Source organism: Numida meleagris, chromosome 3, assembly GCF_002078875.1.
Source record: "Numida meleagris isolate 19003 breed g44 Domestic line chromosome 3, NumMel1.0, whole genome shotgun sequence".
NCBI classification, from domain to species: Eukaryota; Metazoa; Chordata; class Aves; order Galliformes; family Numididae; genus Numida; species Numida meleagris.
Genome location: NC_034411.1, coordinates 100,429,628 through 100,454,557, shown reverse-complemented (window position 1 = coordinate 100,454,557; position 24,930 = coordinate 100,429,628). Strand labels below are relative to the sequence as shown.

The 24,930-nt window shown below is 36.1% G+C and overlaps 1 protein-coding gene across 7 annotated transcripts in view; it reads left to right on the top strand.

Annotated features, from left to right (window-relative positions):
- The window catches only part of FAM49A (family with sequence similarity 49 member A), a 54,506-nt gene extending 32,017 nt beyond the window's left edge, over positions 1–22,489 (top strand). For 2 of the 7 annotated variants that reach the window (XM_021390764.1, XM_021390762.1), the window contains exons 4-13: positions 1,737–1,816; positions 11,432–11,553; positions 12,420–12,525; positions 13,636–13,772; positions 13,855–13,932; positions 14,205–14,321; positions 14,421–14,500; positions 16,601–16,727; positions 18,920–18,990; positions 20,331–22,489. In XM_021390764.1, the coding sequence (XP_021246439.1) occupies positions 1,744–1,816; positions 11,432–11,553; positions 12,420–12,525; positions 13,636–13,772; positions 13,855–13,932; positions 14,205–14,321; positions 14,421–14,500; positions 16,601–16,727; positions 18,920–18,990; positions 20,331–20,394 (975 nt within the window). In that variant the 5' untranslated portion in view covers positions 1,737–1,743 and the 3' untranslated portion in view covers positions 20,395–22,489. Of the gene's footprint in view, positions 1–1,468; positions 1,549–1,736; positions 1,817–11,431; positions 11,554–12,419; positions 12,526–13,635; positions 13,773–13,854; positions 13,933–14,204; positions 14,322–14,420; positions 14,501–16,600; positions 16,728–18,896; positions 18,991–20,330 lie in introns of those variants that run through there. The other 5 variants (XM_021390766.1, XM_021390765.1, XM_021390769.1 and 2 more) reach the window with 4 other exon arrangements.

Genomic DNA, 24,930 nt, shown 5'->3' with positions numbered 1-24,930 from the left:
GTGCTGTATAAAATTGCTTGTCCCGTTCTCACGCTTTTCCCCTTTGTAAGCTAATCATAAAGTTAGGCTCAATTCATAAAGTGTACATCCTCTTAAAGTGAAACTGTATGTCATTTTTGTGCTTATAAATAGATGTAACTTTTCATATGAATAACGGAGGATGTTTCTTCATGTTTTAATCTTATGCGTGTAAGATGAAGCTAATTGTAAAGGACTTGACAGTCTGCTCGCTGGATCTGTTCTGGAGGGAGAAGTTTGAAGAAGTATTTCATGTAAAGCAAAGCTATTTCTATAGCAAAAACTTGGTTTACATGAAACTATGTAATCTGAACACATTATGGAATGACTGTGACTGCTTTTAAATCTCCAAACCTTACGTTGCCTTCCTAGGAAATGTATCCTTTATACGCATATAAAAATGGGAGCTCATGATACTTCTGTAATGGTTGAGGGAGAATTTGAAAAAATACCTTTGTCTCCTCCAATGGAGTTTTGGCCATATACAAGCTTAGAATAACTTTTTTGTGTGTATGTTCTGATTTCTCAAACTGAAAAATAGATGAGCATGAGATGTGAGCCTTGAGAGTCATGGACCAAAGTACTGAGAACGTTTTTATCACTGAGGCCAAAAACAGATTTTCATCTAATTTTTAAATTTCAAATCATGTTTTTCTACATCCCTTCAGGGAGACTGTTTATTCTAATATGTGATTTTCATTCTGTAGTGTTTCTCTTCTGATAAAAAGGTTAAGTTTACTCCCCAAAAATCTATATTTTCACATAGTTTTATAATAATGTATTGTTTTTAAGGCTGGTGTACAAAACAAACAAAAAACAACTTCAATTCTCCTTCTGTCTTTTCTTCCACAGAGACTTGGTTTCTGAGAATTGGTCACTTTTCCTTTTGGTAGTTTTTCTTATTAACTGCAGATGCAAATATTTTCACTATGATAAAAGATAGGAATAGCAGATAAAATCATTGCAGAGTTTGAACATAATTTTTTTTTATTAAAAGTTAAAGTAGACATTTTAGCTAATACATTTCTCTTGTAATATTATTTTAAACACTTGAGTAATTTTAATGAAATAATGTGTACTTATGCAAAAGAATCAAAATCAGCAGTTGTGATATTTCTTGCTCTCAAATGGTATTCAGTAATCTGACTCAAGCAATATAGGGGATTTACAAATATAAATACAGGTCTGAGTTCATTTCTTCTAAGTAAATAAACTCGTAAATATCTGTATTTAGTAATGTTGTACTGATGTTTCCGTTCCAATTTCATGGATAGAATTATTTCTATGTCTGTTCAAGGTTTTACTCTCCACAAAACTGACCATCAAAATATTCCTTGTGGTTCAGAATTTGTCATAATGTTTAATGAATGATGCAGACTGTTTCAAACCCTTGGTGGTAGTATTCTAATTTCACGTATATAACTGTTTATGATTTTGTTGCATTTGCTAGGTTTGCTGGGATGGGTAATCTTCTTAAGGTCCTTACCAGGGAAATTGAAAACTATCCACATTTTTTCCTGGATTTTGAAAGTAAGTTCAAACAATTACAAGATCATGAGAGAATCTTTTCCCTGACTTAATAGTGAACTAAGGAAAAAATCTTAAGATGCGATTGTTTGCAGTGTATATTTTCCAGCACAACCAGTCTGTCCAAGTCCTTGTCTCTAAAACCATTTGTTCACTCAGAACTCCTTTTCTCTTCCTTTTCTATTTTTCAGGAACCAAATGGGAAATCTTTTAAAAGTTCTCACTTGCACAGAGCTTGATCAGGGGCCAAATTTTTTCCTTGACTTTGAAAGTGAGCAAAGCTTCTTGCCTGGCTTGCGTTCTTTGCTTATTACTTCCTAATAAACTGCATGTGCTTACGCGTCATGAAGCAATTCAAAAGGGATTTGCAAGCAAATTAAATTACACTTCGGTTGAGTATTGAGTTTTTTGGATAACTATAAGACTATGTAAAACTACTTCATGAGAAGACAGCAGGATGATAGATACGCAAATAAAATATAACCATGTTTCAGTTTCAGAACATTTATAAGCCATTATTAAATTTATATGTGAATGAACTTAGTTCAGCTTACTCTAACAAATCAGGGTTAATAATACATGTTCCTGTTTCTTCATTGAATGGAAATATATTTACAGTGGAAATAAATATAAAAAGCTCTAAAAATACCAACAGTGTAGGTGGCTGGTTCAGTGATGATTTAACTGGATTATTATAGTTTTTAAAAAGTAATGAAGTGGTATAAGTGTAAGTACTTGATTGCATCTCTCTTAATTGCATGTTTATCAGTTTGCAAACAATGTTTCAGATACTAATTTCCTTGTCACATTTGTATCTGAATCAAAGCTATTTCTCTTCTGGTGGTTATGGTTTTCCTGCATGTACTTCTAAACATTGTCTTGAAATCTGGTCATCAAATCCTTAAATATGGGTTAATCTTAACTTCATTACTTGCGTGAAATGCTTTTTATTGGAAATGCTAACAGCATGTGATGTTTTGTCTCTTAAAACCTTTAAACAACAAAAAAAATGTTTTGGAAGAAGCTATTTTTTTTTAATAATTTGATTTTTGAGGCATGGTTGAAGAGAGAATTTTGGATGAGTAGGCACAAACATTATCACCTTGAAAACTTTTCTCAAATAATTTATTCCTAAATTATTCTTCAAAAAAAAAATTACTGACATGAAATGAGAAAGTATGTATATACATGCTCAGAAGCACTGGTTCTAAAAGTCATTTAAACACATTTAAATCTTAAGAAATTGTTCAGACATGCTTTCTTGGACCAGAACTGGAGTATATGAATATAACGTTGTACATACTTGAATCTTCTCATCTAGATCTCATTTACCACAGTATAAAGGATCAGATTTAAATTATGAAAAAATGTTAACTGGTTCTTTTGGGTTTGGAATGAGGTACTACAGGCCCTCTATCCCTTTTTTACTTCTGTCTGTATGATTTGAGAATTTTATTCTAAAACTTGGATGTCAAAACTTTGTACAAATGGTCATGTAATGTTTTCTGTCAAACTTTAGGACACTTTAGTTGAACACTGTGCCACACTCTAACAAAGCTCTTCAGCTGCTTTGAACTTCCAGGCTTTGTCAGTCCCATCATGTCCTATATTGTAAGAAGGTCCTACTATCTGGGACTGCAGACTTGGTAGGAAACAGGTGGCCTGGCAGTGGGAGGCCTTGTAGAAGTGAGCGGGGAAAATACCTCTTTTATTGCCTTGGCAGAGAAGGTTGGTTGTTCTTGTTTTTCCAAAAAGTGCTCTGCCAACAGGAACCAAAGTGGGGTGAAGCGTCTTCTCCCAAGGAAATGGAAGCAATTGGTGTAAGCACTTGTGGACTTGTCAGGCACAACTACCTAGAGATTGAAATAGTCTTGGAAATTTTTGTGGAATAATAAAATCTGTGTTCTGTGGAAGGAATATAATGGCAGGGGCATATATTGGCTTGATGCATCTTTTGTATTTCATTTTTTCCATCAAAATATTGAATGGTGTAAATACACACTCCAGTTAATGGCCATGGGTGCCAGTCTGCATGTATGCTTCTTGGCCATGTGACTTCTTATGTTTTCGATTAGTTTTCAGTTCAAGTTCAGTGGATTAAAAAAAAGGTTGTATTAGAAACTAATGCAGTTACAAAGGTTTTCTTCATGGTCTGACACTGATAGGACAAGAGGGGAGGTTTTAAATAAAAAGAGGGGAGAGTTAGGTTAGGTGTGAGGAGGAAATTCTCTACTCAGGGTGGTGAGGCGCTTGCACAGGCTGCCTGGAGATGTTGTGGATGCTCCATCCCTGGCCACATTCAACCTGGATGGGATCTTGAGCAGCCTGATTTGATGGGCGGCAACCCTGCCCACAACAAGAAGGGCTGGAACTAGATGGGCTTCAAGATCCCTTGTAGCCCAAGCCATTTTATGAGTCTCTGGTACTAAATTGGAAAAATAATATAAAGCCTTTCTAAAGCTTTGGAAAGATGTCTCATTTAATGAAAAAACAGATTTTGATGGTTTCGTGACAGAGAATCATATCATAGAATGGCAGAAGGGAAGGTAGAAGAAGTCTTGGAGCAAGAACATTTCTGTGCTGCCAAAAACATTCAGTAAATGCAGTTTCAACTTGTATTATGCTCACAATTAGTATAAGACTATCATAGATTTCCTACATTCAATTTCAAATATACTGCATGAAGAAGGTTAGCTGCCAGTCTCTTTAAATATTTACTAATCTTTCAGCTATCTTCCAACTTGATTCATGTGGTAGATCTTAGATAAGAGTCTTAAAAGAAGAATTAGCTTGATAGTAGAAATGTAGTGTTCCTTCAACTTATTCAGCTGTGCAATACCTGTTTGTATACTTTCTGAGGAAAAAGTCATGCCTGTGTTCATCTCTGCTTTAGATTGTGCAAAAATTACTAAAAGAAAGTTAAACAGTTTCAAGTGTTAGTGAAGTAATTGTTCAGTAACTCTTGAAAATGTTGCCGTGCAAGTTTACGTATCCCAGAGAGATTTCTGCTCAGTTCAACTGCAAGAACTTATACTGAACATTATAAAAACACAGGAAATACTCTGGAGAATGTCCCTTTTTAAATGAGGGATATGTTGAGTTGATGTGTTTACTGTATTTCATTTTTTTTGCATCAGGATATTGCTTTTTAGCTGTTATCCACTTTTTCATTAGCAGTAAGCTGAAACCTCAAAGTCTGGCAGCACTACTTCTGAAATTTTTTGCAGGGTTTTGGGATCTTGTCCTGGTATTTTTTTGCTGTTCTTCATTTGGAAGTTGTTGTATCTGAAAAGAATGTGTGTGACATACTTTTTCCTCCTATGCATAACATGTGCTATACAAATACTGTTGCGTTAGTGGTTTTTTTAAAAATAAAAATAAATGAATGTGGTTGTTTTAATTATAGAAAAAAACATAGAAATAACATGGGAGTAAAACTGATACCTTCTGTTTCCATACCTCAAAAATCAGAGGCTTTATGTGCTGATATTGGTCAAAAGTAATGAGTGTTTGTATATGGGAAGTGGGAAAAGAATGTGAGGGAGTTAAATTCCCTGGACAGTCGATTTAAGCTGATCTAAGTTTGTGCTTCATAGAATCATAGAATCACCAAGGTTGGAATAGGCCTACAAGATCATCCAGTCCAACCATTGACCTTACCACCAATATAACCCCACTAAACCATGTCCCTCAACACAGCGTCTAAACATTCCTTGAATGCCTCCAGGGTCAGTGATTCCACCACCTCCCTGGGCAGCCCATTCCAGTGCCTGACCACTCTTTCAGAAAAGTAGTATTTCCTAACATCTAGCCTGAATCTCCCCTGGCGCAACTTGAGGCCATTCCCCCTCGTCCTGTCACTAGTTACAAGAGAGAAGAGGCCGACCCCCAGCTCACTACAACCTCCCTTCAGGTAGTTATAGAGAGCGATGAGGTCTCCCCTGAGCCTCCTCTTCTCCAGACTGAACAATCCCAGCTCCCTCAGCCGCTCCTCATAAGGCCTGTGCTCCAGACCCCTCACCAGCTTTGTCGCCCTCCTCTGAACACGCTCCAGGTCCTCAATGTCTTTTTTGCAGTGAGGGGCCCAAAACTGGACACAGTACTCGAGGTGGGGCCTCACTAGGGCTGAGTACAGAGGGAGAATGACTTCCCTACTCCTACTGGCAACGCTATTTCTGATACAAGCCCCTTCTCAAAAGGGGTGATCCCATGGCTGGTGCTTTGTCACATAGACTCATATCTATGTGCTAGCTTTAACATGTACAACAAATGTTGTTGCACAAGTCATGAGTGATAACTGTGTGGGAAAATGACCTCGCTAAAAACTAGTCGTGCAAATATATATAAAAAAAAACCAACAACTTACTGCTTTCCTCAACCTACTGAATACTCTCTCAGCTCAATCTGGATGACTGCATGGTTGGAAGAGCCTTTGCTCTTAATACACATAAAAGAGAGCAGAAATGCAGGGCAGAATGACGGCAGCAGAACAGCTCTAGATACCTTAGTCAGTTAAGAAACTACACATTAAGTTCAGCATAGTAGACTTCTGTTTTACTTTCTTCCCTTACAACCCTTAATAAACACACATCTCTTAGGTAATGTCTTGTAAGGATGAGCTAGGATGAGTTCTTCCATGCCGCCCAAATATTTATTTTTCAAAAATTATTATTCTTCAGAATGGAATTCTGCTTTGATGAAAAATTTGAGGAGGACATCTTACATGGCATCTTTTGAATTTCTTTGCTTTGCTTATTTTAAAATATAATCTCACTTTTCTCTTAAATATTTTTACCAACCTATTAATTTCATATTTAGCCTTAGTTCTTCCAATACATCTCTATGCAATTCTTGAAAAGTGAGCAGGTAGAAAGAGGAACACTTAGAAAAATAAAGTTTTCTCACCTAATTTAAAGTTTTGTTCTATTTTTTTTTTTCAAATTCTGCCTTGTGCTGTATTTGAAATTAGAAAGGATTATGAAAGAAAAATGAGTCTGTTTCGAACTTTCACTTTCCAAAATTTTTTAAATAGCTATTTTAATTTTCTTCTTGAAAATTCAGTGCTGCCTCAAATTATTTAAAATATCATGTTACTCCTCTTTCCTGCAGCTATCTTTATGATCAGTTGCATTACTTACGCTGTGTTCTACTGATGACATTGAATCCATTTCTTGATTCCAAACTAGGAACCAAGTTTTGTAACTCTGTGATCATATTTTTTAAAAGATTGAATCTCTTACTAATTTCAGTTATTGTTACACGGCAAAAGCAGTTCTGTATGCTCTCTCATTCTTGAGCCATGGAATAGCTACTAATCTGTACAAATAGAAACAATGTGAAGATTTATCCAATCCAACCTTGAACATAAGTAGTGCCCAACTTCAGAGGTTAGTGTAGAGAAAAGTGTACTCCTGTGCGGGTGTAAAAAACCTTCTGAAATGAAATTCAAACTGTATACATACCACCAAATTAATGTTGGAAAGTCTGTTGAAATGCTTACATAAAGAAAAAGTCTCTTAATTTCCAGAAAGCAAACTGTGTTGCTTTTCTACATTTGATATATTTGTATTCAAAGTGACGCATATTTGAATTTATCGTATACCAGTTTGTCTTTGCTCATAGCTTGAAAAAAACCTTGTTAGGAAGAGTGAGTGCATGGAAAGTCATGTGAGTTTCTGATCTTCGCAGCTAAGTAAGGTTTCATTGTTACCCCATAGGGTGATTCTCTTGAAATGGGTTTTTCTCCATTCAACAACTGTTTTGTTCTTTAGATCTTGACCTTGATTAAATTAGTAAAAGGTAAATGAATTCTGGGCATTTAAAGCTCTTTTTGTAGCAGGTTATGAGTGCTCGTTTTTGCAGAACTCTGTTGTCAAACCACTGCTGCCTAGTTTTCAGGTAAATAAGTATTTGAACATGAATTCTTGGGAATAATTTGAAAGTTGGTAACAACAATTTGTTTTGAACCTAAAAGGCTAAAGCTTTATAGCATGCTTCCGAAAGCCTGTAAGTTTTTCGCAGTCTTTAAGTGGCATCTTCAGTCCCATCCTCTCGCCGGATACAAATACCTTTTGTAAGACCAAATTCTCTGAATGCAGAACCTGAACAAGTTCCTCTTTTTCCGGAATGTTAGCTAGGTGGAATTGATACCTGACCCTTCTCCACAGTATCAAGGACACTTATATTCCAGTATTCCTCCCCCCCATCTCCAGAAAGATTTATGAAATTTTGAGTTATAGTTGCTCATATATGATTAAAAGTGTCTATTAATGGAATATGTCTGGCAGCAGAGCAACTGCCCATTTTTTGCAGGATGTTAATTAGTGCCCTTGTTCCACAGGCAGGAAGGCTGGAGGTGTAATCTATATCCAGCCAGTGCAAGATTAAACTCATCTCTTGCACTTCAGAGTGCCCAAAGCAAGAAGTGGTGGCTTGGTCCAAGAGGTCACCCTCTGCCTGTTCTCTTGAGGATGGCATTCCACATGCGTTACAGGGCTGAGAGCAGCTAACGAATGAGCCTCAAATTTGTTTCCATGGCGTAGCCTCATGCTCGTTTAGAGAGCTTCATTTTGTTCTTGCTAATTCTGAAATTTTGGCATAGGCAGGATTTTTTTTTCCATTAGTACGATTCTTTTTAATGTATGGGATATAGCAACTTCTCATACTCTCTGAAATGCATGATTCACTGTAGTTGAAAGTAATACCTCTTGTCAAGGACATAAGCTAGCCTTTTTTCTAATCGTGTGCCAGATTGGAAGGGAAAAAATTGTCATGGTGTCAGACCTGAAATGTACGTGTGTGTATATATATATATGTATATATGCTGTGCCCTAATTTGCTGAAAAGCTGAAAGCAGAGCCTATAAGACACCTTGTTTTACTCACTGTTCTTTTGCATGGCTGCCATAGCCAGGTGGCCATGATATTATCTGACAAATATGATTGTACACTTAATGCACATGAAATGCAAGCACTGTCCAGCCTCAGTGGGAATCTTCGTAACTTCCAGTTGCATTGACTGAGGCTGAAATAAAGTTCTGTGCTTTTTGGTCTGCATTTCAGACGATGAAAGGGTGCATGGATTGGAAATACTTCTTTTACAAGTGACTTGTTATGTCTTAATTGTTGAGATATTGTTACGCTCAACTTTGTATAAGTAAGTTCTTCATATCCATTCTTTTATATTTAATCTTGTCCTGTGAGTACTGACGTCTAACATATATTGCAGTTTCTTTGTGTTTTCAAAAGCATAATTGGTGAAGGATGAGGTAGGATTTTTTTGAAACAAATGATATATTTTAAGAAAAAAATTGGCTCTGCCTTCCAACCCCATTAAGTGTCTGAAATATGTAATGCATCTACAAATGGACTGTAATCGTTCCAGAGGATTTATTTAGTTATCAGAGAGAGGTGGAAGGGTTTCCTGTTTTGTTTTGCTAAAGAAAGCATATTCTGTCAGAAATGAAGGTACTCTGAGACTATCAGACTTGAAATGCAGTATGTTCAGTGGCTGTGGTACCTTACTCTTGAGAGGGCTTGCATTCAGTGTGGATTGGCTAGTGACTGTGGTTTTATTTATAAATGCGTACAAATTGTTTAAGCATGTGCTGATCCTCTGGAGTTAGGGTTGTAAGAGGTGATCCTACCAAGCAGTGATTCAGGAATAGTATTTTTTTTTTCACTCAGAACAGGGAAATGAGCTTTGGTATTGTTGGAACAGAAAAACAATTTTAAAAGCCAGAATCTCAGTCATGAAGAATTCTTTGTTGCTTTTAATTTTTGTTGGTATTGTAGTTCAAAACAAGATGAAATCCTGTACAAAGTAATCAATCACAGATATGTTAGTTAACCATGTTTGTTAAAATCTTAATGTAAAATCCCTTTTGAAACATGACCACGATTTTATCAGAGCACCTATTTGCATAACATATAGTTCACATATAAGATGCATGTTTAAAAAAAAAAGAGCCTGAACCATCCTCCCTGCTTTTATTTTTAAGCTAATCAATTTCTGCATACATTATAAACCGCTTCTGCAAGTGCAAGCTAAGCCTATTGCTCTGTAGCCTTTGCAGCCTTCTCCCTCTTCCTTCCCTTTTCAAGCCATCTCCTTTTTCCACCATTCTCCTGTTCCTGCTTCCCCAGATGCTGGGATGCCACAGAAAGCTCAATTGGTTTCAAATACTCACCCTTTCACCAGCTTCCGAAGGATGAATTGGGAAAATTTGAAAAATAGTAACTACAGTGGATGTTACTAAAGACCATTTCTAAATCCCAAAGTGATGAGCAGTCCAGAGTGTTTAAATTTTTATTAGGGAGTAATACTTTTTAAAGAAAATGAACAGTAAAAGTAACGTAGAAGTTCTTTGTTAACCAACTCATGCTTTTGGTGATGTGATTATGCAGATTTTACACTTGTGATTTGTACTAATCAATAGCTTACTCTCTTTTATGCCTTAATGTTTGCTGGAAACAATTAACTTTTATTAAAACTATTAGAATATGGATACTGACTTACAGGTGACTCCTTCCTTCCCCCTACTCAATTGTGGATGGTATGAAAGTTTTAAGCAAAAGTACCAACTTCCCTATTAAACTTAGAAATGTTTACTGTTTTGGTCCTTTCTTTTTCACAAGGTCAAAGAATCATTATGGTGTATACCTGATTTCTTGCAGCTTGGGGAAAGAAACAGTCAGTATCACTGTAAACCTAATATTAGCTAATAATTCAGTTCAACAGCCATGTCTGAGCTGTGATTTTCGTCTTTGGAGTAGTTTTCTCCTTGTTTCTACTTTCCTTCTGAGGTATAAAGTAGTAGTGTTTCAAGTCTCCCTCCATCTTTCTAATAAGCCCCTTTTAAACACTGAAAGGCCACTAAGATCTCCCTGGAACCTTCTCCAGGGTGAACAACCCCAACCCTCTCAGCTCATCTCCACAGCAGAGGTGCTGCAGCCCTCTGATCATCTTTGTGGCCTCCCCTGGGCCTGCACTAACAGGTCCATATCCTTCTTGTGCTGGAGCTGAACCCTGCACTGCAGATGGAATCTGACGAGAGTGGAGTAGAGGGCCTACTGGCCATGCTTCTTTTGATGCTGACCAGGTTAAAGCTGGCTTTCTGGGACACACATATGCACCGCTTCACTCACGTGCAGTTTCTGGCCACTAACACCCCCAGATCCTTCTTCTCAGGGCTGCTCTCAGTCCTTCCTCCAGACTGTAATGGTGTTTGAGATTGCACCAAGCCAGGTGCAGGACCTGATATACATGTGGGCATTTTGATCTCCTTCAAAATGTCATTACTGTGAATATAGAAGGTCTGCATATCACTCCCACCCTGAAAACAAAGTGATGATTGATAGAACCGGGTTAAATAGAACTACTATTTAAATAGTAGGAATGGTCTCTGCCATTCAAAAGAAGAATGTTTATTTTTATGTAGTACTGTACCTGTGTTGCGTAGACGGAGAAAAATACCCAGTTAGAGAAGCCTGGAGGAAGGGTGATGGGGCATAATATTCTACTGCACCATCCAGTGAAAGGCTTGATTTTATCCCCAAGCTGCAAGGAAAGTAAACAGTCCTTTGTAATTGATCGTTGGAGCTCACGAGCAAGGTGCCTTTTACTAAAAGAGGCAGTATCCTCTTTTCTAATATCACTGCTTTATGGTGCTTAGAAGAGACATTCTGAGCCAGAGCTTACCAAAACAATGGAAGAACTCTAATGTTAGCTGAATGGCAGTGCAAAATAACTGTATCTTTAAAAAAACAACCAAATGCCGTTATATATAGTCAAGTTGGATATAATATTGTTAAGTTGAACTGAATAATCTTGCCATTAGTGTTGCAGCTACGTTTTGTCTTATGCATTTTACTTTTATGTTTCATAGATGCCCAGCCCACAGATGGAGAAAGAGAAGTATGGAATCAGATCAGTGCAGTTTTACAGGACTCAGAAAGTATGCTTGCAGATCTTCAGGCGTACAAAGGAGCTGGACAAGAGATTAGAGATGTATGTTTGTTCAAGCTAATGGCAGTTCTCTGGAAGCAAAATCGAGCGAAACATAGTGTGTTCCTTGGTTCTATTTTGTATCCAGGCACATTCTGTGGAACAATGTGAAAATCTTTATAATTGTATTTTGAAAACATTACAGATTAAGTGCAATGTGATAAATTCTTATGTCGAATTATTAAATGACGGCTGTTGAAACTTCTTTTGGGTCTACTATTAGCAAATAGTATTTATTTTTCACTTTGAGACAGTTTCATATACCTCATACATCTTTTGGTTAAAGTTACAGTTAAGAACTAATAATTAAGAAATAATACTCAAATGTCAGTAATACGTAGGAAAAAACTGTTGGAAATAGTTGTTTTTCTATGCAAGTGAGACAATGAAATACAGTAAATTAGAATTTTACATCAATTTTGCAGGTGTCTCACTCTGTGAAACTGGTCCTGAAGTAGAGTTCTGAACTGTAACTTGCAGTTTGTCTCAACTGACCAAACCTTTCCCTATGTCAGCCTCACATTTACTTTTAGTGTGAGCTGTTAGCTACGTAAGTTTAAAATAATGATTGTAAAAGCTGTTTATTTCTGCAAACAGTACTTATACTGCTGATGCTTTTGCAGTACGTTTTTATTCAAAGATAGTGTTAAAAGATTCCTTCATGTCAGTGTTGGATTTGAATGAGTATTTTTGAATTGTCATGGTAAAGGCGAGAAGGAAAATGATATTTTTTAGACATACAGTGTAAATTCTTATAATTGTTCTGTGTTTTACAATACTTTCTGAAATGCTGTACTGGAAAACTTCCAAACCACCTTTTACTTGATGTTCATAATTCACAGTTCTTTACAGTGGAATTTTCATTTCAGGCAATACAAAATCCCAATGATATCCAGTTGCAAGAAAAAGCATGGAATTCAGTGTGTCCTCTGGTCGTGAGGCTGAAGCGCTTTTATGAGTTTTCACTGAGATTAGGTGAGTGGTTTAGTATGTTTATTTTATTAAATTGCTTTAAAGAAATATGAAATTTCTTTTTCCACTAATTTTGTAGGGTTTTTGTTCTGTCTCTTTGATCTTAATAAACATTTGCTTTCAGTCACACTTCTCAGTGCAGTGTTTATCATTTGATTCCAAAATTATTTAAAGTTTGTTAGCTTGCCACTTAAACTGTATATTATTTAAATGGAGCACAGAGAATGTAGTTGTGACTATGTAAAGTTTTTATCTGATGCCTCCCACTGGTCAGCACTTCATTGATCTTTGTTGTACTGATGCAGTTTACTTTTTGTAATTCGAATTCTCGAAGAGATCAGAGTATTAAAAGGAATGAAGACAAAAATACTTTGAGATTTGCTTTTAAATAAACTGAAGGAGGATAACAGGGACAGGAGGATATCGATAACCTCTCTTGCAGGGTGAAAATCCAAGGCTGGACACATTTTAAACTGACTTTATCATCCATGCTGCCCTCAAAAAATGATGTAATTAAACTTTGAATTAAGACTCTGGATGACAGGCTTTGTGCAAAATAATGTCTTTATAAAGTGGAAGAGTTCCCAGTATGGGGAATTCTTCTATAAAGTCCTCTGAAGTCTATCACTTTTTGAGTAATGCTAGTAATTATAGCCACAGGAGCTGAACTACATTGTTATCAGTGCCTAAGAGTACACTTTTAATAACTGAGATGCCAGAACAATCTCTGTACTGTGTTGATGGCTAATTCAGGAAGATGAAAGAGAGAGGGCAGAATATTTGAATATAGGAGATATGCTTTCTCCATAGAATTTTGGTAGAGTTCCCAGATAAAGGATGTTAGATGGAAAAAAGGGACATAATGGAAACGAGATCATTGACACAAAATGGAGAGAAAATGGCAGAAAGCTTAATGAAACTTAGCAAGAGGTGCCTCTGACTAGTGGTTCTCACCTTAGAATAGAAAGGAAGAGGATTCTTGTTAGGACTGTGCATATTCTAAGTCTTCCTTCTTTTCTAACAAAGCATATTTAAATACTTAATGGAAAACCTTGTCTTAATATGGACTGAAAAAAAATTATTTTATTTTATTTTATTTTATTTTATTTTTAGAAAAGGCCCTGCAGAGCTTACTGGAATCCTTGACATGCCCACCTTATACTCCAACTCAACACCTGGAACGGGAACAGGCTCTGGCTAAAGAGTTTGCAGAAATCTTACATTTTACTCTTCGTTTTGATGAACTTAAGGTTAAAATCTTTTACTATATGCTATTTTTTTTCCATATATTTTGAATCAAAACTGATTATTTCCTTTTTTTTTTTCCCTAAGATGAGAAACCCAGCAATTCAGAATGACTTCAGTTATTATAGGCGGACAATAAGTCGCAACAGGATAAACAACATGCATGTAAGTAAATAAAGTGATCTGCTCTCCATGCTGAAATATTTATCATTTTGTGTATATTTACACCATTTGTGGTAGTGTTTTTTTCTTTTGATTTGCTGGCTGTCACGTTCTCACCTTCGCAGTGAGAGTTAATCAGCAGTCTGGATAAAGTGATTAGGCTGGAGCTATTCATTCAACAGTCTGCTTGCTGACGTGAGCACGTGCTGTATCTTTTTCTTGCTGCTGTCAAGATTAAGAGTTTTCCTAACTATTTTTTCTCATGTTTTTCTCAGCTAGACATCGAGAATGAAGTCAACAATGAAATGGCCAATAGGATGTCCCTGTTTTATGCAGAAGCCACACCAATGCTGAAAACACTCAGTAATGCAACTACACATTTTGTATCAGAAGTAAGTAATGGGAGAGAAAAGGGTAAAACACACAGACATTATTAATTTTAATCTAACAAGATGATGTACTCAATAATGGCTGTTTTTTAACCCTTCTAGAACAAAACATTGCCAATTGAAAATACAACGGACTGCTTAAGTACTATGGCTAGTGTATGTAAAGTCATGTTGGAAACACCGTAAGTTTTATCTTAAATCTTTTCTTTCTTATATGTGACAATTTTTACCATATTTATTCATTTCCATCTGGAATAAACAGTTCTTTTTTTTCCAAATGATTTCCTGCTTGCCTTAAGTTGCGGTCACGCTGATGTACAAACCGCGATCAGTTTTTAGAAAGCCTTGCCTCCTATTTTAACCACCGTAGATATTTTTTCATGAATAAGCACTGAATTTTGTTAGGGAGGGTCTGTATTTCAACAAAAGTTAACGTACAAGTATAATCTTCCATAGGCTTTGGTGTCTGTCTTGTCTAACCAGAACCATAGAGTAACTACTGTCTCTCAATTGCCCATCCTGCTAAATCACTACCACACTTAGGGGCCAGATTTTCACTCTTCTAAGTAGCACTTCTGCAGATGATGCACAGAGACTATTTTGAGGATAGAATCATAGAATGGTTTGGGTTGGAAGGGACCTTTAAGATCATCTAGTTCCAACCCCCCTGCTGTAGGCAGAGACACATCCCACTGGACGAGTTTGTTCAAACCCCCATCCAGCCTGGCCTTGAATGCTTCCAGGGAGGGGGCATCCGCAACCTCGCTGGGCAACCTGTTTCAGTGTCTCACCACCCTCACAATAAAGAATTCCTTCCTAATATCTAGTTTAAATTTACCCTCTTCCAGTTTAAAGCCATTTCCCTTAGTCCTGTCGCTATCTGCCCTTATACATTCCCTCCCCAGCTTTCCTGTAGGCCCCATTCAGGATCATTTGAGTAGATCTTTTTTCAATGCATCCATCTTATCCTGGATATGAAAAAGTTCAGCTGTGTGGAAATTGTATATTTGCTTTCTTATTTACTTGCTTAATTATAGCTGGTGAACAGGTAAAAAGATTCAGAGTAGTCTTCTGTCTTTGAATTGTTTGCTCATAAGGCTGTGTAGAGAGTAGAATTCCTGAGCTTATTATGATTGTTTATGAAAATCCAGAAGTGCACGTAGTAGATGGGACTCATCTCACAATCCTGTGACATCTTAGTATGAGTCACTTAAAATACCTATATGCTCTTTTTATTTTTGCAAAAGTAGAGAAACAGTAGATTGTGAGTTGTCTACCTGAAGATAAATTTGAGTTTATTATCCAGTACTTAGTTTTGTGAAATAATCAGACATTTTTGCATCTAAATTTCCATAGCCTTTAATTCTGGTCATGTTATAATGCTGTATTTATAGCTATAAATCAGAGGATGAAATCTGAAGTCACTGTAAGCTGAGAGATAGTACAGTACAGCTTTTGGAAATTTTGATTTTATGTTTAAGTAAAATTTTATATTGAAAACTAGTGAGTAACAGTAGACAAATCTATGTACTATCTACTTAAATAATATTTATTAGAAGAATAATGGTGCTTGCTGTTTTTCAGGCTTTCTGCTTTTCTCTATTATATTTAATTCATTTCTTTGTGATAGTTTTCAGGTAATAGAGCTGATAGGGACTTTCTTAACTGTACCATCCATATTCTTATTTTGCAGTTGAAAAGTCAAAGAAAAACTCTTTGGAATGAGTTCAGTCTGTTCCCATATAATATACCTGTACTTTCTAGATGCCTAGTGAACCTGGGTTGCTGAAGTTGCCTATATACTTCGAAAAGAGATATCAATGATTATGATCCACCCAGGTGAAGGCCTGTACTTACAAGCTGCTAAAATTAGATTCTACCCAAATGTTACTTGTTTTAAAGTAGGAATTTCGGCAAAAAGAGTAGCTTTCCTTTGAGGTCCCAATATGTTGTATTTCTAAGATGAAACAGAAGTATGATGAGTCTCCATCGTATTTTATCAACTGTGGAACACTTCAGCAAAATATCGAAGTTGCTGGCCTCAGAAACAGGCATATGAACTGTGAAGGTGTGGTACAACAGATTGAAGTATCTATTCGCTTTCTAGCCTTCTTTCTAAATTGACAGGGACTTGGGTAATTTAAAGGTCTTCAAAATTTTGCAAAGATTCTTCTTGTACTACTTTTAAGTAGAATGTTTAGGTTTCATTCCTTCATAGCCTAGTTTGTAAAACTGTCCACTTAAAAACTGTCAAGACTTTTTTTATTCCTGTTGTTTTTCAGAGAGTACAGGAGTAGATTCACCAGCGAAGAGACTCTTATGTTCTGCATGAGAGTAATGGTGGGAGTTATTATACTGTATGATCATGTTCATCCTGTGGGAGCTTTCTCAAAGACATCAAAGATTGATGTAAGAATGACTTTTCTTAATATTCCATAGGTTTGAGAACACTAGTCTGTGTTTTTTTTTTCCAGCACAGGCTTATGACTTTTTATATATCATTTTAATAACTTTTGAGTGGCAAAACTTAGAATTTATCTTCACCTGTTTACTTTCATATATCAGCTTGTTTGAAATTAAAATAAGGATCTGTATTTTCTCTCAGACACAGATACTCATTTGTCTTTGTTATCTCTGCTTTTCTGCCAGCTGTATGGTTGCACTAAAATAATTCCACGTTACGGCTACCCTTGAATAAGTTCTGCAGTCCTAAGTTTTTATTAATCATGTAATCTCTTCATGCTGAAATGCTCATTTTTGGTTCTAGCTCTGTTGTAAATAAGCAAGTATTCTATATTGTCTCTGCTTTGTCTGAGATCTAAAGTAACAGAACTGAAATCCTATTGTAATGCTAATAATGAGCCTTCAGTTTTAGTTTTGGCATGACCAGTCACAGCGGAATCAACCTTATATTTTCATCTGAGATGTTGCAAGCACACACAAAAAAGTACTCTTTCTGTGCTGCATGTTTTTACAAACCTAAATCTCATAAAGCATGTCTTTCAGCAGAAATAAGCTGTAATTCATGCTTAATCCTTCCCTTTACTACTTCTAGAAGCCTACTTCTAAAGAAAAAAATATATATAATATTATTGTGCTTCATGGCACTGGGTCTTTGTTAGCATTTTTTATCTGCAGATACTACTATTTTACTGCATCCCTTTTTTGACTGCTTAACAGAGGGAAAGATATGTCAGAAAGAGGTGAATTGATTTGCTCAAGGTCATGCAGCAGATAGAGCCTGGGAATTGAATGCAGACTTCCTGACTGCTAATGCAGTCTCATGCCTATGGAGACTGTGCAAGTAAAAATTTTCACAGGACTGTATATACAGTGTGTGTACTTTGGTTTCTTGCATTTATCCTGAAGCCTTGTAATCTTGCAATATAATTAATGTAAATGGAAGGCAGAAAATGAACAACTCAGTTTTTAAAAATGAGTACGTGGTCCTAAATCTTAATTTTTTTAATTAGTTCGGGGATTTTTCTCTTTTTTAAAAAAAAAAAAAGTTGTTTCTTTTTTTTTTTTTTTTTACTACGATAAGCGATTCTGTTTTCCAAGCTAGTCATTTCTTGGAATCCATTTTAAGAGTTTAGGGACAGTGGTACAAATTTACCTTTCCTTACTCTTTCAAGACTGTATTTCAAGCTGTCGATTATAGGCACCTAGCTTAAATGTCCAAGAGCTTCTCTCTTTTGTCTGGTTTAAGGATTCTGATTCTAAAAAAAGTGGAATTGAATGATTTGAATTTTTCTCCCCTTAAGAGTCTGCTGATTTGCACATGCACAGCTACTGTATACAGAAACACTGAGCTTTTGAGTTTTACCTAGACTGACTTCCGGATAGTTACTAGATGTATGCATAGCAGAGGAAGAAATAGGTACTTCTAGAGCATGATTAACTACATCTGAAACTGTATTCTGAGTAGGTTGGAGGAATTTATTGTGCCTCTCTATGAACTTCATAGGGAGTCTGTATACTGGATCAGATGAGTTCTGTGTCTGCTTTCTGAGCTTCGTTTTTTCTGTTGTAAATTTGAACAGTGTTTTCAGCCTGACTTTTGTACTCTCTAAGGCAGATGTAATTTCACTGTGGTGTTTAAAATCAACATCAGGGACTTCTCATCTCAGATGAAGTTAGAAACTACTAGTTACGAAACAAACTGTAAGATGTCACTGTTTGCAGCTACAAACTTAATATTGAAAATATATTCATTGTGTGCAAGTATAAAAGTAAAAGTCTTTCTTCTAACAGCAGTGACAAGGAACTGTCACTCAAAGTCCTGGTGATTTTTTTCGTGTGTATTGGCTGTTCTTGAATATTTTTTTTAAGTTGCAATTGGGGAAATTATGTGTGAGTTAAAATATTCACATTGCATATATAATTTAGAATCTACACATACTTTGTAAAGTAGATTATATTTTCTCAAAAATCAAAGTTTTTAATTGAAAATCATTTTAAATAAATACACATTTATTGTTTCATAAAAAGCAGCATTGAGTAGGAAAAAAAGGCTGCCTATCTTTGGTGAAAGTTGTCCTTGTTTTCAGCTAGTGCAATTCATGTATTATTGTTCAGTAGTGGCATGCTTCTGTTCCCAGATGAAGGGATGCATAAAAGTTTTAAAGGAACAACCACCTGACACTGTGGAAGGACTTCTGAATGCTCTCAGGTATGTATGGAGTCATTGTTTGATTCAGCCTTAACAATTTTTTTTTTCCTCCTAATTTTTTAAAATTTAAGACTCCTTAAACTTATAGTCTTGTTTGATTAAGAAAATTGTCCTTTCAGGTTTGGCGTAATCACCTGGAGTTTTCTTAAATTATATTCTTCCTCTCGGTTCCATTTCACTTTTATAGGCAATGACTATTAATACTGGAAGTCATAATCTCTATCAGTGGTACTTAAGTAAAAGTTCATTTAATTGCCTAATTTCTCATACCATTTGTACTCCCCTTTTTTCTTTCATTGGGATCAAGTAAACCATTTTATTTTAATTCTGCTAAATGATACAGCTTGAAGAATATAGCCACCCAAACCTCAGTCCTGTAGCTGAGAGTTTAAAGTGCTGTCTTGGAAAACAAGACACAATGATGTGATTTCTCTGAAAACTCAGAAAGGAGTCATAGTACCAAATTTCTTACAGCTGTATTGAATTCTTTAGCTGTTGAGTGCTTGGACAGAGCGAGAACTACTGCCATAACCACCTCTGCTTTTGCTTTTGAATTGAAATTGATGTGGAGTTAAATCCTGCAGCTGTCAGATGTCTTTTGAGCTTGTGCGATGATTGATTTCCCTACCAACATACACAGCGGGCTGTGTTTGGGCTTAAATAGAAGAAACACACTAAAAGCTCTTTATTCCTCCTAGGATGTTCCTAAAAGTGCAGCTCAGCACCAAACAGACTACTAGTTAAAAAAATAGAAAAGTAAAAACAGAAAACTCTCCATGTGATGGTATGTCATAAGATACAAAGGTAGAGGACCTTTAAGATAGATTCTTAAAATTAAGCTTTTAGGTTCTGCCAAAATTCAGCCTAGATTCCTAAATCCTTTTAGTAGTTTTTACCTTATTTCTCATGTCATTCAATGTATTACATTTCTTTTGAGCATTTAACTGAAAGAAAAGAGAATTCTACAGAATCAAGTGCTGTTCTTGAAATAAGATGATTTGACTTCAATTTCCTGCCATGTCAGAGGCACCATATTTGACTGCACACCTGTCTTTTAAATTGACACTCTTGCTGCACTGATGTTACTATGATTGTTGGCTTGAGGCCAGGATTTAGCCTCAATTCTCCACCTATTAACAAAGAATAATGTATTGTGAGGGATATTTAGAAGATAAAGAGCAGTGAACTGTTAGTAATTAACTATCAGTGATCAGTGAGTAAAGGAATATACATGTATCTTTGTGTAAATGAACTATATTTCAAAAACAGCCAGTGAAGTTTTTAGACTTTCTAAATCCCTGCTCATTTTATTAAATACTGTTTTAACTTGTAATTCCTAGGTTCACTACAAAACACCTGAATGATGAATCTACTTCAAAACAAATCCGAGCTATGCTGCAGTAGTGTCTTGAGACGAGTTAGATGTTTGTATTGACCACAGAAGATGTGTATGTTTACATAATTTAATACAGTTTGATGTTAATACTTGTGTGTATTTACATAACCATTTTCTTCACATTGCTAAAATAGATGAACCTGTAGTCATAACCCAACTGACTATATATAATGCAGCCTAAGTTTGTATGCTAGCCTTTATCTTTTGACTTTTAAAATACTTTTTTACTTAGATACTTTAGCAAAAACAGTTTATCTGTGCATTTTAATCCTTAAATGCCTTCTCTGGAAGACAAGCAGTAGTGAAGACAAAATGGAAATCAGATAAACTGAAATGTCAAAGCTGCCATAGGAGAGGAACTTTAAAGGAGGTGAAAGTTAATAACAGAGAAAGTAAAATTGTATGTATAGGAGAATACCTGAATGTTCATCAGCATCATTAAATATGTTGTTTTTCCTGTAATTAGTGGAGATCTATGTAATTTTAAGAGTTATGTGCTGGCTGACATCCAAAAATGTATTGCAAAAGAGGTCATTTTGCCTCTTTTAGTATGTATAGCCTGTTCTTTTCCACCAGTGGGAAAATTAATACTCTTTTCAAATATAATATAAATAATTATAAACTGTGTTTCAAGACCATTGCTAGATTTTGAAAATTCTGAATAATTTTATTAGATTTAGAAAGGTAAGGGAAAATGCTAATTTCTTCACTTAAAAATAAAGGGTTTTGCAGTGTAAATACATCATGGTAAACATTATCTGTTAGAGACAGCTCTACCTGGTAAGGATTTTTTTTATTTTTTTATTTTTTTTTTGCTAATACAAAATTAATAAAGCAGAACACTCTTCTGTAGCAGTAAACTTCCCCAGTGTCAAATTGGCCTCATCAGACTAGGGATGATATAAACGGGCTTCAAGACCTGAGCTGTTCCTAGGCACTCTATCAATTTCCTTGATAGTAATATTCATCAGCTGATTCAGAATCAGCACGGGTATGTTTCAGCTCACTGCTTTTCATTGTTTTTCTAGATGTGATTGATGCTTCAAGGAGTTGAATTCCTTTCTGAGTTGATTGTTCTTACTTTCTAGTAATTTTTTCCAGTAAACGGAATAGAAATATTTTGCCAAAAGCAGCAAAGTGTTCGTGCTCTGTTGAGTGTCTTTTCTGAGTGATCTGTAATTGCTGTACATATTCTTGCAGAGGTCACGTTCTGAAAATATGTTCAATTGTGTACTTTGCATATATGCAGGAAAACTCCAGTGCTTGTGCACAGGTTCAGATTTGTTTATTCTTGTGTACGTAAATCAGAGGTTGTGTGCTGTCACTGGAATTTTCACGCCTTTCACTTCTGAGAACATTAACCATAGGAGTTTGAAGATGCATTTGGTCTGCTGAAACTCAGCTGCGCTGTTACAAATTTAGTCATTGAACTCTGTCCTTAAACAGTATTACTATCTTAAGTTCTTTAGAATTGCCTTAGAGTTTATTTCAGAGCAGAATTACCACTATGAGGTTTCTCAAATCTTGTGAGAACCCACAGATGTTAGCATTATACATGTAATGAAGCAGGAAAGCACTGCAACTGTAGAGTTCATTTCATAGATCTGCAGTTTTAGCAGATCACTGTTATCATCAGGAACAGAATTAGAAATTGCTAGTTGTTTTTCTGTAAGCAGTGATCACACTGCTATTTTACAGTAGTAAAGCCACTGTTTACAAACTCCATTTTTAATGGGGAGGCATTTACAAATATATATGCGGGAAAATTCTGTTTTGTTCAATTTCAGTTAGATAAGTCAAGATGAATTACAGATCATTCTATTGAGTTACGGTATCTAATGTTAATACATGCTTACCTGCAATCACTTGTCAAAGAATGAAGTCTTTAAGTAGCCCAGAGGAAAGTTATTCGTCACTTGTGTAATAAAAATGTAAACTTTAAAGCATTCTCCAAGTTGTCATGTGCTGTTTGCTGAAACCACTGAATTTCTTTGCCTGCTGTGATGTTTTTGTACAGAAGTTTGTTTGAAATAATAAAAAGTTTGGTACAGTAAGCATTGGCACTGTCTGTATTTAGAGACAACATTAAAAAGTTGAGAAGTACTTGTGTTTTTATCTGAGATGTAGTAGGCTCGCTTTTATATATATATCCAGTGTGTAGTTTCTTTAAATATCATTTAAAATATTTCACTTGCATGCCACACCAATACAACTTCAAGTTAGTTAAACAGTTCCTGAATTTTTTTTATAATTAGTGTCAGTTGTCTGTCATTTTGACCAGGAGAAATGGTTGATACTGCTTTACATAGTGGAGGAGATTAATCATAGAATCACCAAGGTTGGAAAAGACCTCCAAGATCATCCAGTCCAACCGTCCACCTACCACCAATATTTCCCCACTAAACCATATCCTTCAGTACAACATCTTAATGGACAACTCCAGGGATGGTGACTCCACCACCTCCCTGGGCAGCCCATTCCAGCACCTGACCACTATCTTGGAGAAGTATTTCCTGTTGTCCAGCCTGAGTTTCTTCTGGCACAACTCGAGGCCATCCATGAAATTTGTATCTGCACGGTAGTCATCCTAGGCTGTGGTGGACATTTCAGACTGCCTTTATAATCAGTGAGATCACCAAAGGATGATTCATTTAGTCCTAAGTGTAAATGAATTACTCTTAGAAGAGAGGCTCTGTAAGCTAATGGTCAAAGTTATTGATCTCCATTTTGTCGATGCTTCTTGTTACTGTGACTCATCATTACATAAGAATATCTTAATGAGAGATTGTATCAAAATGAGAGCATTTCAGAATGGGTATAAATAAGCGTGACTAGTTTGGGTCAGAATAGCCCTAAAAAAAAAGGGGAGGGGAGGGTTGTTTTGTAGTAAAAAAAGGTGCTATTTTAGGTTGGTATGAATTTGAAAGACTAGAATAGCTGCAAAATAATTGATGGATTTAATCTCAATTCAGAAGCATAACTCATGACTTTAAAGCTTTCTGCTGCCTCTGAGTGGCTGTCAAAAAGCATAGTCTCTAAAAGTATATTTACTGGTATGTGATAAACTACATCACTCATATAAATTATCTAATGTTTTCCATGTACTTACAAAGCAACGCAAAATTATCTCTGTTGCTTTCTCTGTTGTATTGCTGCTAAACTTAGACTGGTATTGAGATGCAAGTAGTATATAAGATGACTTGTGTTCTTACATATACACTGAATTAAACAAAGAAGGGCATAAATTCGTCATATCAAATGATCTCTTTCCCCTTTTCCATTTCCTCCTTGAGAAGCTTAATGGAATCAATATATTCCTACAAAAATACCGCACCACTACATGTATGCAAATATTTGGGAAATATGGCTTTTTTTTTTTTTAATCCCACGCCTAGTTTTGACTACAAAGATCTTTGTATGCATTTTCATATATCTTTACAGCTCTTAAAGAAAACCTATCAGAATGTAGACAAATTTCCTTTTTCTTCATGTTTGCAAAACAAGGCTTCAAAACCAATGAGAAATACAAAAGAGAAACTTAATGTTTAGACAACTTTATGAACTTCATGGAATCAGAGTAGTTGAGGTCAGAAGAGACCTCTGAAGGTTTAATATAACCTTCCCTGCTCAAAGTATGTTTAACTAAAGCAGTTTTTTTCAGGTTTTGAGTATTTCCAAGGATGAAAAGTCCATAGCTTATGTGGGAGATCTGTTCCAGAGTTTGACTACCCTTACAGCAAAAAAAATAAAAAACAAAAGTTGCATATATTTAAGCTCAATTTCACAAATCTCATTCGTGCTCTTTGCCTCTTGCCTGTTGCTGGGCACCACTAAGAAGAGTGACTCTGTCTTCTTGACTGCCGTGCATCTGAAGTTTGTGCAGTTTGCTAAGAGTCCCTTAAGCTATCTTTTCTCCAGGCTAAAGAGTCCCTGGTTTCTCAGCCTGTACTCATATGACAGATGTTTTGGTCTCCTCATCTTCACAGCCCCTTGCTGGATTCGCTCCTGTAAGTCCATGTCTTTCTTGTACCGGGGACCCCATACCCACTACCAGCAGTCCAGATGTGTGCCACCAGTGCTGAACAGAGCAGAACAATCACCTTCCTCAGCTTGCTCATGATACTATTCCTTATGCAGCCCTGGATGCTGCCGGCCTTTTTTTTTTTTTCCTGTGAGGGCAGATTGCAGACTCATGTGAATTCTGCTGTCCAACAGATGCCTCACTTTTCTTTCTGACAAAGTGCTTTGTAGCTTCTTGGCCTCCAACCTGTACACATGGAGGAGGTTATTCTTCCCTAGGTAGAGGACTTGGCAGTGGTAGTTCCCATTGTTAAACTTCATAATTCTCTAATCTTTTGAGATTCTCTCAATGACAACACAAGCATCTGTGTATCAAACCACTCCTCCCAGTTTTGTTTCATCTGCAAAATTCCCATCCCACCCTCCAAATCATTAATGAAGACGTTAAACAGTATTGTCCCCAGTATCAACCACTGAGGTACACCACTAGTGCTTGGAATCCAGAAGGATTTTGTGCTACTACT